General features: G+C 38.2%; 2 protein-coding genes across 2 annotated transcripts in view; both read right to left on the reverse strand.

Moving 5' to 3' along the window:
* foxo6a (forkhead box O6 a) overlaps positions 1-14,821 on the reverse strand; it is a 134,908-nt gene that overhangs the window by 114,075 nt on the left and 6,012 nt on the right. The gene's annotated exons all lie outside the window — the stretch shown is intronic.
* prdm1a (PR domain containing 1a, with ZNF domain) lies at positions 1,603-13,820 on the reverse strand. The gene is given in 7 exon segments (NM_199515.2): positions 1,603-3,422; positions 3,746-3,874; positions 3,963-4,927; positions 6,809-7,061; positions 8,113-8,232; positions 10,430-10,678; positions 13,681-13,820. Coding segments are annotated over 7 exon segments (2,331 nt in total). The 5' UTR covers positions 13,708-13,820; the 3' UTR covers positions 1,603-2,834.

Here is a 14,821-nt window from a genome sequence, read left to right on the forward strand (position 1 = left end):
CTAGGTTAACTAGGCAAGTTAGGATAATTAGCCAAGTTATTGTATAACAATCATTTGTTCTGTGGACTATCGCAAAAAATATAGAGCTTAAAGGGGCTAATAATTTTGACCTTAAAACGGGTTTTAAAAAATTAAAAACTGCTTTTATTCTAGCCGAAATAAATCAAATAAGACTTTTTCCAGAAGAAAAAAATATTATCAGACAAACAGTGAAAATTTCCTTGCTCTGTTAAGCATTTAAATATTATTTAGGTATTTTAGGTATTTGTGATGCAGCAAGTCCAAAAACTCTTGTGTACACTATCATTTTGTTTAACATCCACTTTAAAGTGTGATATGGCTAAAAAGTGGCCATAAACAAATATTTTCTCATTTCAAATGACTAGCGGCTCAACAATATTCCATACGTCACCACTTAACAAGCGGAACAATGCTGTAGTAAAATACTTGAATTAATATTTTGTGGTAATACTATAATTGATGTGATAACTATAGTGAGATAAATAACCCAATAATGTAGTTTTTTTCGACTATAGTGTATATTATACTACAATACACCATCGTTTATTGTTGTAAAAACTAAAGTATACTACAGTATTCATTACAGTGATCAGTTCACAATAATTGAATGCTGCAGCATTCATTAACAGTGTTGTAAATGCTATAATAAATACACTTAACTACAATTTTCTTATAGTATTCTGCGAAAACATTATAGTATTTATCATAAATAACTAGTATTTTCTTTTTTTATGTGTGGCCCACTATTTTAAAAGCAGTTTATGATTAATTTTACAATTACAGTTCCATAATCTATTATTAATTAGACATTTTTGCTTAAAATATTGATCCCCATTTGCTACATACAGTTGAAGTCAGAATTATTAGCGCCCCTGTTTTTTTTTTTTTTTCCTAATTTCTGTTTAATGGAGGAAATATTGTTTTAACACATTTCTAAGGATAATAATTTTAAAAACCTATTTCTAATAACTTATTTATTTTATCTTTGCCATGATGACAGTAAATAATCTTTTACTTGATATTTTTAGACACTTCTATACAGCTTAAAGTGAGATTTAAAGGCTTAACTAGGTTGATTAGGTGAACTAGGCAGGTTAGGGTAATTAGGAAAGTTATTGTATAATGATGGTTTGTTCTGTAGACTAAAGGGGCTAATAATTTTGTCCCAAAATTGTTTTTTTAAAAATTAAAAACTGCTTTTATTCTAGCCGAAAACAAAACAAATAAGACTTTCTCTAGAAGAAAAAATATTATCAGACATACTGTGAAAATTTCCTTGCTCTGTTAAACACCATTTGGGAAATATTTAAAATAGAAAAAAAAATTAAAAGGGGGCTAATAATTCTGACTTCAACTGTAAATCTGTATCATATTAAAAACATTAGATTTTAGATTAAATTAGCATACTAAACTTTGGTTTTCTGGCTGAGATTGCGTCAAGAGCTGGCCAAATTTCTACAAAGTGAAACGCCGGATGTTTTAAGAAAGTGCTGTGGTCTTTTTTTTTTATGAAGTGGTTCACTTTTACTTCAATGTTCCCCTTTGTGTATATAAAGAAAGAACACAACCGACAAAGATGCATTAGATCAGTGAAGATTTATATTATAATTTACATTTTGTCAAAGCTGTACTTAAATAGCTACGTAAACCAGTATGTAAACAAAGACAGTCTCTTATTTTCTTAATTTAAAGCTGAAGATGAGGTGTAGACTTTGGTCATACTTTAGGACAGAGAGCGTTTGAGATTGTACTGCCTCGCTGACATGTTGTCCTACTAACATCGCTGGACAAAAACAAAACAAAAAGTACAAACATAAGACGAAAGAAATAAAACCAGTGCATACAAAAGGCCGAGGTGACGTGAAGAGTCCACAGACATCACCACGGACCTGCAGAACAGACAGTTTACTCACATCTCTGAAACTCTGAAAGATTTCACTTTGGTTAGCAGTTCCACATTCTCGTTTCTTTATCATTTTGGTTTTCAGTAATGTGCCGCACATAAGTAAGAAAATGCAGAGTCAGTGTCAATCTCACAGCCTGTGTGCGACAGCTAGACAGACTGCTGTTCTTTGGACCGCATGTAGACCTGCACATTGGGACATTTGGTTTCCTCTTCAAGTAGCAAAACAAATATCACAATTCAAGCACACATCTCTCAACACACGCACACACACACACTCACTCGCTCACATTTGAGGTAACAGTTGTTGGTAATATATAATATGCCCTTTTTGTATTCATTAAATTGTGGTAGAGCTCAACATTAAAAGAATAACTGTCATGTAAAACACGTACACATAGATATGCAACCTCTCCTAGGGTACAAAAAGAAATGCCTTCAACAAAAAAGTTCTACCTCGGACATCGGCCTACATTAAAAATCAACCTGAATGTGGTAAGCTCTTTGCAGTCGCACTTGAAATCACAGTCAATCGGGACGCTATTTACAAAATGAAAGAGTAGAAGAAATATACAAGACAGCAAATTACAATGAATCAACCAGTCATTGTAAACATTATTTCCATGTATCGGTCGTGAAGGAGGACATGTTGAACAATAAATTAAATAGATTACAAACTGAAATGAACACTAGAGCAAATAATATTAACAATAATAATAATAGTTATAATAATAAAAGAATATGATTGTCTTTATCATTTGTGTAGGACATACTGGACCACTGATGATCAATGTCTGTTAGCCCTGAGTACGGAAGTCCCTGAATATATAGGCCTGAGCCTATTTTTTTTTGTTTCGTTTTGATAAGAACAACTTATGAATGTTCAGTCAGTCAACTGGTCAGGAAGCCTCTAGGTATCCATGGCCTCCTCTGTCTCCTTTTTCACCTTGATGGGTAGGAGTTGGATCGGGCTGCTGCGATGAACTTTGATGACAGAAGCTTCACTGTCATGCTCATTCAGATGATACGCGGATAATGCAGGCGCTCGGGGGTGCAGGTCCCCTCCAGTGCTACCTTTGTGATAAGACGCCTTAAAATCCATCTCCTGCCAGAGCAGGCCAAATATCTGCTTCTCCACCATGCCCTCCACATCAAACCCTTCCATTTCTTCTAGCCGGTCGGCATTATCGCTGATGTCAAAGCGTTCAATTTCCTCGTTGACTCGGTTGAGTTCGTCCAAGCTGCAGCTTGGAGAAGGAGAGACTGCTAGGCAGTAGCCCTTGAGGTGGAACCGTAGGCTGCTGAGGTGAATGTAGTTGTGGTGGCAATGTGGGCATTGGTGTGGACGTTCTCGCGTGTGCAGCCGCTTGTGCAGCTTGAGGTGGACAAACTGTGTGAACTTGGCTGGGCAGATCTTGCACTGGTAGGGCTTTTCCCCAGAATGTAATCGCAAATGGGTTTTCAGGTTGCTAGTGCTGCTGAAACGCTTGTGACACACCTGTGAAGTGAAAGCAGAGTTTTAGGGTCTCAATCTTATCTAAGAAGGAATCTTAAAGAAACCACCTCGTTTTACCCCTTTCCTAGAGTTAAATATTTGAGTGTTATCATTTTTGAAAACATTCAATCAATCTCCAGGTCACTATTAGCCTAGCATGAATCGCTAAATCAAAAGAGACTATTAGCATCTCATAAAAAAAAAGTTCTGATAGTTTTCCGATTTAAATCTTGAGTCCTCTGTAGTTAGTTGTAAAATTAGCCTATTTCCAAGTGCAGTGCTCGTTTAAAAATATGTTTGAAGTTATTAGTATTGATGTTGTTTACCTGGCACTCGTGGGGTTTCTCTCCTGTGTGGACCAAATAGTGTTTCTGCAGGTGGGCGAGCTGAGTGAAACCTTTATTGCAGGTCTGACACTTAAAGGGTCGTTCCCCACTATGGACACGCAGGTGCACCTGAGAATAAAGGTTCAGGTAGGTGAGCTACTGTAAGTACTGCTAAGGGTATGTGTTAATAAAAGGGAGACAGAGTTGTCTTGCTTACCTTAAGATTAGAAAGTTGACCAAAAGTCTTGGTGCAAACATTGCACTCATACTTGATCTTCCCATTCTGCTTCTTAAGTGGGTAATCAAGACTTTTGTAGCCTGTGGAACCTCGTTTCATCTTGCTCAGATTGATGGCCTCATCCTCTGAGCGGCTGGTGCTCAGAATCGCAGAGGTAGGCTTGGTGGGAATGCATCCCGTAGAGGCCGCAGAGCCGGCTGTTGGAGATCCACCAGCAGGAGCGTAAGGGTGTCCATGCCCATGCAGGGGTTTGTCTTTCAGAGAAGTGGCTGCAGAAAAGGCACTGGTGGCTGCTGGAAGCAGAATGTCCCTGGGGGCCGGAGAGTCAGGTGGAAGCATAAACTGACGACTGCCCTCGGATGAAAGCATGGAAGGTGGGAATGGTACATGAGGAGGTACCAAGCTGCTGTAAAATGGATACATGTGTGGAAATATACCCCCCAATGTAGATGGCCCACTCAAACTACTAACAGGGTAGTGGTGCATGAGGTAGCGCGAGTAGTGCGGGTTTGGGTAAAATGGCATGGAGCCTGCTGGTGAGTATCCTGGGTAGTGGTTCAGGCCACGATTGTAGAGTGCTGGAGAGAAAGGGAGAAATGCTTCTCTTGGCTCAATTGATGCTGATGTCGGACTGCTTCCTGGACTTCTCTCAGGGCTGCTGTGTGCTGACGGGCTGGGTGTCACCGAACACTGTGTGTGAGAGCGTGTGGGGAGGCCGAATACTGTGGTGCTCTTTAAAAAGTCCTCGTTTAGGGAAGGGCGGGGTGGATAGACAGCACTGGGGTATAGAGGTCGGTCTGGGCTTTTGGGACAGCGGGGACGGGTGGGAAGTGGTCTGCTGGGTTCTTGCAGCACATCTTTCAAAATCTCCGAAACACTGTGTTCTCTTTTCACTGGGTGCTTGACTTCGGTTGCTTGCTGCTTGGCTTCAATCAGGCTCTGCTCTGTTTGTACACACACAATAAAACAAAAGGTAAATATATATTTATTTTTCAAATACAGTCATTGACTTCATATTCCTTGCCAAGAAAAAGAGAAACAATTCAATTCTTGTCCAATTGAGCAGTTCTATTGTCCTAGAAAACTCATAGCCCTTCTTAAACCAAATTTCAACAAAGCTCCCCAGTGGTTCACTTAGTGTGACAGTTTGACAAATTATCTCGTGTTAGGGTCTACAGACAGGATGTGAGGCCTGACAGCCGCCCCGGTCAGGGTGGGATGGATGCACTGATACTATCTAATGGGGTTCACTGAGTGGGTGTGGGGGGACTGATGGGATCCTGCTAATAGGGATGTACATGCCAAGATCTCTCCTTTTAAGAGTCCACAGAGAATGTGAATGAGATTTTATTTAATGATCGATCTTAAATGGGTTCCCAAATTTCTACCAAGCTTAAAAGCTTTCACGGAACTCACATTAGGAAAACATCAAATGTGAATCAAACGTGAACGTTAGAATTCTCAAGCTTGGGCTAAATAAACTCATTATAAACCACCCTGACCGTTCAACCCACCCGCATTTGTTGAAAGGTGGAAAGCTAATTAGAAAATTACTTTCCCATATATCTTAAATACTTCACTGTTGATCTCCTTCAAAAGGATGTAAACAATTAAATAGCTTCCTGCTTCCTGTTCACTGAACTTTCACAGGGTTAATTGTGTAGAATTCAAGTGTGAATAAGAGTCTGCGCAAGATAAGTGTACCCTAAAAGATGCACCATACTCTCTATTCCCCTATCCTTCTGTCCCGGCAGCTACGAGTAAACAAACCGAGAGGTTATCAGTTCCCCCTCCCACCTCTCTTCCACAGATAGTACCAGTTCTGTTCCTCCCTAGAGAGCTTGCCAAAAACAAACAGCCGGCGATCACAGAGATATCAATCTGTCAGCACAGCCCTGCCGCCAGGAAGTTCAACTAGTCAATGGAGAAGTTTTTTTTTTTCTTTCTCTCTCTCTCTCGCACACGCTCTTACTAGCCTCTCCTTGCTCTTAAAGTGGCAAACAAATGAAGAAGTTCCTCCCACACGTCCTGAGGCAGGATGACAAAGGAATGAAGGGACTCAAGATACATGTTGGCTGTCTGCGCTGTCATTTTACACCCGACAGGGCCAGTAAAATAGAAAGTCAATGTCTAAACCAGTTTCATGTGGGAGGCTGTCAGTCATATCAGCTCATTCTATTAGATTGAGTCATGCATTAGGTTTCCTTAGACCTGCAACTGTTTTGCTTTGAGATGCGGAGGCTATTATTCTTTCTTCAGGCTACAGGTAGAGGAGCAGCAAACAACAGTGGGTAGGTGTAATTATAGACTTGTCTTAAGAGTGTGTGTGAGCTGAGCTCAAGGGGTCGACTACATCCAGTGCCCCCAGGGTATGCGCATGACTCTGGGGAGAGGAGTCACACTGACTGGCCTGTTCGCCTACCTATAATCTCCCCCTCCGTATCAATCTTTTTTCTGTCTCGTCACTTTAGCTTTGAGACTTTTATTGCTGGTTTAGTATGCTTGGCCAAAACAAAACTTAGTCCGCACTTTCATGTTTAAAGAGCGTCCTCAAACAACAATACCTTCAACATTACACTCCTATTCTGTGTAATTGGTTTAAACAAAAACATCTTAAGGAAGAGGGCAGAGAATAGAAGCAGTTCAAAGAAATTTGATCTTAACAGAGATGAAAGACAAGTTGGTGTGTTTGCACAAAGCTAACAGGGTCTATCTCCATAGAGGAGAAGAGATGTCTTCCTTGACTTAAATGAAGATAACTAGGAACTGCCCAGGACTATGACAAATAGATATCAGATATACTGTAAGCATTTTTGTGAACTTACTGAGTTTTTGCATCATAATCTCTCCAGAGGCAGGGTAGTTGAGACGGCGGGCAAACTCAGGGCAGTACCACACCAGTAGCTCCTGGTCTGCAGGAATGGCCTTCACCGTGTAGAAATAGATGTTCATGCCGTTTTGACAGGCGGCAAGGTTCTGCTCCTGCTGGGAATGCGCTGGATTCACATAGCGCATCCAGTTACTCTTTTCCTCGTCCAATCCGTCCACAAAATGATGGAATTCTCCATCTGAGTATATCTAAAAATTAAATGAAGAAAATTAACATTCAAAAATCGTCCTACGTCTTTGTTTCAATCCTCTATTCTCTAGTCCTCCAGGGTGGTTCTCATGCCTTTGAGGCAGACGAGTGGGGTTTGCTCTTATAAAGTCACTCAATGAGTCAGCAAACACCCCCACACTAATATTCACAATCTCTGAGTATCTCCATTCAGAGCTCTGATGCGGGCTTAGGTCTTGACTGAAGTTTGGTAGGGGGACGCCTGTCTCAATATGTTGTTTACACTGAGACTGCAAGTTCCAGGAACACTTTCAAGACGTCACAAACAAGGTTTCCCTCTGAAACATCAACACTACGCTTCCTTTAGCGCTTTTTCTCAATGCTTCGAGTTCTCACTAATGACTCTGTAATCACCTGCTCTGCGAAGGTCTGACAGTAACACAGGAAAGAATGATATCACTGCTGTTTCTAGTAGGTAAAGACCAGAGTTGTTCCACTTGGGGATCTTCGATTTGGCAGCAACATGGAAGTGACAGAAAATAAACAAGCGGGTTGACTTTGCACTTTCTCCGTGACGACAGCTGTAGACAACAGCTGCAAGTCACAAAGGAGTGAGGGAAACGGATCGTTTTTAATGGTAGTGACACAACAACTGTGATGCTGCATCTTGATTTATCTTATCACTCCTCAAATGCATTGTGACACAGATGATCTATCAAAGCCGACATATTCATAAAAAGGCTAAATTCACAGTAGCAGATCTGCAGAGTCATACAGCGCTTCCTGTCCCAAACGCTCAGAGCGCTGCACAGTCAAATAAAGATATCAGTACATGGAACGAATCGCTGCTGTCTCAGTCATTCAACGCCAGTGCAGTTCCCAAAACAGCAGATCTTTACTCAGCAGTTTCTGATCGCTCTGAGAACATAAACTGACTGCTTCTACATAACCCTCCAGCCCATGATGTCACATAGGAAGTCAGTCAGTGGAACAGGAAGTGACCCAGTATGTATTTCTTTCTTCTTCTTTTATCTGCTGCTACTTGAAATGTTCAGAAACAAAACAACTCACCCGCCAGAAGTACTTCCTGTTCGCATCTTTGGGGACATTTTCTGCAGTGTAACTTTCTCCCACAAGGGGGCCAAAGCGCGTGCCTTTAGGGATGTATTCTCTGCTTACTACACCAATAACCTGTTCGAACAAAAGGGGAAAACAGGTGGTTAGGAAACGAGGAGTTTACAGAGTCTCATGTGCACTTTCAGATCATTTTCGGAGATGTGATTTCTGCAGTGCTAACAAGGCATACTGAGTATGTGCGAGTGAGAGGTAATTAATTGACAGTCAGCCAGATGTGCGCACTTGAAAGACATGGAGCCATGCCTCTCTTCAGCCCTCACCTCTTCTGACAACCACAGGAAGCTTAAAGGTCATCAAGGTTGTGTCCTAAGGCTGAGAGAGACCAATCGTTTGTCCCACTTCACCTCTTATTAACCGAACAGACACTTCTTCCAAGGAAAACACCAAAGCTTAAAAGCATAGTTCAGACCAAAACTGAAAATTCTGTTGTCATCTGCTCACCCTTCAAAACCTGTTTGACGTTCTGCTGAACTGAAAAGATTTTTCTGATGAATACCTGTAACCTAAGACTTCCAAAGTATTTGTTTTTCCAACTACAGGAATCATACAAACCTTTCCTACTATCAAGATATCTGCTTTTGTGCTCAACAACTGCGCCACAAACCACCTACTACGCAGTAGGTACTGCATTTAAATTTAAATGTACTACTCGACTGTTAGAAAAGAATGTTCTATACATTATGAATGCAACTTGGACGTACTACATCCACCATTTTGTCATGATTACATGACCTACAGTACCCATGTTGTATTGATTCACTCTTATTCATGAATTCTCTTGTGAGGCATTATGGAATAGCGCATAGTATGCACACTTCACAATCTAACCGGAAGTAGTCCGGCACAGTTCAGACTCTCACCGGAAGTAGTCCAGCACACTTCAGAATCTAACCGGAAGTAGTCCGGCACACTTCAGAATCTCACCGAAAGTAGTCCGGCACACTTCAGAATCTCACCGGAAGTAGTCCGGCACACTTCAGAATCTCACCGGAAGTAGTCCGGCACACTTCAGAATCTCTCCGGAAGTAGTCCGGCACACTTCAGAATCTCACTGGAAGTAGTCCGGCACACTTCAGAATCTCTCCGGAAGTAGTCCGGCACACTTCAGAATCTCGCACACTGATTTCAAATTCTATGAAATCGGACATTATACTCAACTCGCTTAATGATTTTAGCATACTATACAGTATGGAAGTATTCACAAATTCTGACGCAGCCAGAAAGTTTTAGAACAGGGCATTTCAATTTTTAAGTGAACTATCCTTTTAACTTTGATTAGAATACCGAATCACACAATTACAGCAAAACAGTCGTGTTTAGGAAACACAAACGTTTAGTTTCAATTGAATCTTGACAATTGAGTCAAAAGATTGGATCTCCTATCCAACTCTCTTACTCAAACTCCTCCGAAGACTGATTACTTTTTCAACTCTCCTCATCAATACTCTCTGATCAAGGTAATCTTCCTCTGTGAGCACATGACTTCACTCACTCTCTTCCTGTTTGAACCTCAGGTGTTTCTTGAAGAAAGAAGGTTAACTCTTTATCACCTCATAAGTGCGTGCTCGTAAAAAAAAAAAAAGGGTTCGCTTTTTTTCCCCTCACAGGAAGAGATAAGACAGACAGAGCGCATGATGAAAAAATCTATAACCCTGTTCCTATTGATCTATAAACACTTTCAAAATAACAGAGGCTTAATCCTATTCAAAGCTCCTGCCGTCATTAGCGCCAAGAAAGGTGGAAAGTAGTGTTTGTGGATTGTCATGGACACAGACATGGCAGTCTGCTTCAGATAAAACAGCTTTGATAGATGGCAAAGAGCTCAACTTTTGCACTCTTGAGGAGCTTGTCATGTGGTGCTCTGATCTATGGATGTTTGCGTTAGCCGAGTAAGAAATTAAGCACACAGACACAGACAGGGACTTTTTTTTTTTGTTCCACAAAACAAGTTTAAAATCTGGGCTGACAGAGCAGATAAAAAAAAAGAAAAGATTAATGCATCAGCATAGGTGGGGCTTAATGGAAATCCTGTTCAAACAGAAATCACAACCATCCAAAGTTTGAAAGCGCTAGGCAGTTTTGTAGATTTACAATCAGCACACTCATACAGGCAGACAACAATTATTAGCAGATGGCCCGCAGGACTGCCGTTGTAACCCAATGAGTCTTGTGGCACATTTCAAAAAGGAAGCCTCGAGGCCATGAGTACATCATGCGTAATATGTGACGGCGCGCGAGCATGGTGTCATACCTCTTTGGAGTCTGCCGGGTGCTTAAAAGCCAGGTTTCTTGGTAAAGACGCCTCAGCCCGGGTGAGGTCCGTGTTCTCCAGTGGTCCTTCCCAGGTGTGGTCTTTCACAATGTATGTGCATTTCTCCTCGAACTCGTCCTCCGTCCATTTTGTCATGTCTACATCCTCTACATCCATCTTGAGCTCCTCATTGTCAGCGGTGTAGGGTGCTGCCTCAGTAGTCAACATAGCCGAGTTTTGATAAGGAGCCTGAGAAAAGGAAAAAGGCACATGTTGGTTTATCAGATAGTCTGCGATTACTCATTTAAAGGCTGAGTTATTTAACTTTCAAACTTTCTTAATGACCAGAAAAGAGAAGAAAACACTGATTTATTTGTGATTACCCATTTAAAGCTTGAAATATGTAAACTGGTGTTTACTTTTGAGTAACACGTGAAGTTGCTATTCACATTTAACTAAGACTGAATAGACTTTAATAAGACTTAAGGCTCAATAAACTACTAATTATCAGCGTAATAATAGTAAGGTAGACGTTTGGGTAACACTTTAGATAAAGTCAAAATTCATGCTATTTACTACTGCCTTTTTACCTGCCTATTGTTAAGATATGAACTGTATATTGGTATATATAACTGTAACGAGGTATATATCACTATACTACTGTATGTTTATTTGTATTTATAACTGTATATAGCTATAAAGTATAATCTTATACTGCATCCCTAATCCTACCTAAAACCTAAACCCAGGATCTAACTATTCATAATACAGAGCTAATTAGTAGTTTATATAAAAGGTTAGTGTCAGTAAATGGTTTGTTAATACCATGAATTGTGACCTAAACTAAAGTGTTACTGATGTTTGGGTATTAGGTAGGTTTAGGGATGGAGAATAAGATCCTACTTTATGGCTACATACTGTACTGTATATTATAGGCTTATACTGCATCCCTTATCCTATCCAATATCTAAACTCAACAACTACTTTACTAACTATTAATAATAAAGAGGTAATTAGTAGTTTATTAGGCTTGTAGTGTTAGTAAATGCTTCGTTAATACTGTGAATTGTGACCTAAACTAAAATGTTACTGACATTTGTGTATAAGGATTAGGAATGGAGAATAAGATCATACATTTAGCTACTAATAAACAGGTAATATTTAAATAATAGACAGGTAATAAGCTAGTAATAAGTAGTGTTACTAAAACTGTCTTTATGATATTGATATATTATTTTGTACTAAAGGAAAAATAATATTTTGAGTTTAAATATTTCTTCCAAAAATCAGATTTTTCTTTCTAGAAACATTACATTTTATTTTATTTTTTGGGACAACTTAATTGTTTTACATTGAATCCACTTAAATATGTAAAAACTAATAAGTTAACTTAATTCCTTTATGTTTTCCCAACACAAATTGATTGTGTGGAACCCAGCATTTTTACATTTGAGCATTTACAGTGCACATAAACCCCAGTGTTGCTTTAAATAATGGTCCACATATATTCATGTTTCCTAAACAAATATCTCAAATTGAACTATTTTTCCAACAAAAACGGAACTTGTTTGTTTACAAAACAAATAATAACTTCCTAAAAATAAACTAAAAGACAACAGGTATTTTGATCTCTCTTTTCAAGTCCTACTCTTTATTTGTGTCTATCATCTATCCCTCGCACCTCTTTCCCCTCTCCCTGTTTTCCTCCCTGAGTGAAAAAATAGTTACAAATGGAGGAAAACAGAGGAAGGAAGTCCCGTCTACATCTGAATGTAGCTAAAATTGGAATCAGAGTGGCAGGGCAAAAAAAACCATCAATCTGTCCCTGAGAATGAGTGTGAGAAAACCAGAGACAACCAGAAAAACATAGTTTTTTCCCCCGCATAGCATTACATTCAGTGTTTAACCAATATTTACAAGCCAAAACATTTAGAAGTATGCTAATAATCAAAACTAACATCCTGAGAATGTTTGGAAACACTATAGTTTAGGTCACAATTCATGCTATTAACTACTGGATTATTAGCAGATGATCAAACCAGTCTTTATAAAAGCTCACAATGTTGTTGTGGATGAAAATACCACAGATTAATAAGGAGTTATTATTGGTTATTATTCATTATTATAAAAGATCAGATTAGATATTAAAACTAGAACTGCCAAGCTGGTAATTCAATATCAACTACTCATTTGTAGTTTTAAAGTAAGATCCCTAATTGTACCAAAAACATAAACCCACGTTCTACCTTACTAACCATCCATAAACAGCTAATTAGTCGTTTATTAAGTTAGTAGTGTTAGTTAATGAGTTGTTAATAGCATTAAGTATGACCTAAACTAAAGTGTGACCAAATGTTTTATTAAAGTATACCTAATTACAGATTTGTAGTTCACTTTTGTATATTATAAAAACAAAAAAAACTCTTTATATAAATAAATAGAAGTTCATGTTTTGAAAAAAAAAAGTCTGCAAAACTTTTATTTGGGTTGAATTTAAACAAACAAATTAAATTTAGTAATGTTCAACTTAATTTGTTTGTTTAAGTTCAGTCCAAATAATGTGTTTACAACCACTCAACATAAATAAATTGAGTAAATCTAAAGAATCATATTTGATTTTTTTTTCAGTGTTCAGTAATGAAAAATGTCTACAAAACAAATTTGAGTCATAGTTTTTATTTCACTTGTATTTTATACTAAGTTTTTACACACACACACACAAAAAGATTAGAAAATAGTTTTTTTTGTTAGAAAGTAGTGCGTAGGACATCTGTAGAAGCAAAACTCATAGTGAAACTCAAAACTCAAACATTAATAAACATGGAAATCAGATGTATGCATATTAAACTTATGTATAAGTAAGTATGTTTATATGTTTCTATTTGTAAAAAATACATAAATACATACATATATATTTACATTTTTTAATATATGTACTTTTAAGTTTCTTTTAAGTTTATTTTTAAATCCTAAAAGAAATAAGTTAGTTAAAAAATAACTCGATTTATATTTAATTCCGACTAGTCAGTGAACACAAAAGATGCATTGTTTTAAATAATTTAATGTAATCAGAAATGCTTGTCGAAACCAAGAATTTAACAAAAAATAAAAAATAAAACTATAGCATACTTAATTAACAACCACCTAACATCACTAAATCGCCACTAAAACCAGTAAATATCTGATAGAAAAACTAAAACAATTAGCTCTAATAAACCCATACGCATAAATTCAGAGTAAGTGTCACTTACCAGGACGCTCTGGTCCCAGCCACACATAGAGGCTGTGTGTGATCTCTCCCCTGAGTGTGCGAGTGTGTGTATGGGACAGGTGCAGCTCACAATTCGCCTGTCTTGTCCCACTGCTAGTCCAGATGGTAAGTGACTTCTCCTGCAAGTGCCTGAGATTGACTGACTGCCTGAGCATGTTTGTCTGACTTGTTGAAGGCACTTGGCCCTGCCCACAAATCTAGTCCCACCTTAGTGTCGCAGACTCCACCCCCAAGAGTACATGATCTAACAATTACTCCACCACCCCACACACATACACACACAGGCACTGAGGAGGAATGACATAATTTACTTGAACACAATTTTGGCATGAAACTCCACACATTCATTTTTAAAAGTCTTTCCCCCTTTTTATAACAGTTTTATTCCTTTATAAAAAAAAGTAAATACATTTTAGTTGATGTGTTAATTACACCATTGCCACACACACACATATACACAAGAGAAATAACATAATTAACTTGTATTATGCTTTAATTAGCTGTAACCACACTAAATGTCTCTCCTCTTATCCCTTTTATAAAATTTCCCCCCCTAATTTTTACATTTTTTTATGTCAACAAGAATAGTTTTATGGAAAAAAAAAAAATTTAGTTGATGTGACAATTACATTTGTGCCACACACACACACACACACACACACACACACGCACACACACACACACACACACACACACACACACACTAAATAGAAACAACATAATTAATTTTGAAAGATTGTGAAATCCCTAAATCTCCAAAGATTCATTTAAATTTGACATATGCAGTCAATGACGCCACTGCCATTCACACACAAACACACTGAAGAGAAAGAGCATAATTAACTTTAAAAAAAGCTATAAAATATTTAAAAGAACAAGAACAGTTTGTGTTTAACAAATCAATTTTACACACACACACACACACACACACACACACACACACACACACACACACACACACACACACACACATTTTAAAACCTGATAAGTTTACTTAAACTGTTTGAGAAAATCAACTGAGGTTTGGAAACAACACAAATATGAGAGAGAGAGAGAGAGGTATATACATATATATTGTGTTGATATTATTAAACATTTAAAGTATTAGTAACGTAAACATT

Source organism: Danio rerio, chromosome 16, assembly GCF_052040795.2.
Source record: "Danio rerio strain M-AB ecotype USA chromosome 16, GRCz13ab, whole genome shotgun sequence".
Taxonomy (NCBI): domain Eukaryota; kingdom Metazoa; phylum Chordata; class Actinopteri; order Cypriniformes; family Danionidae; genus Danio; species Danio rerio.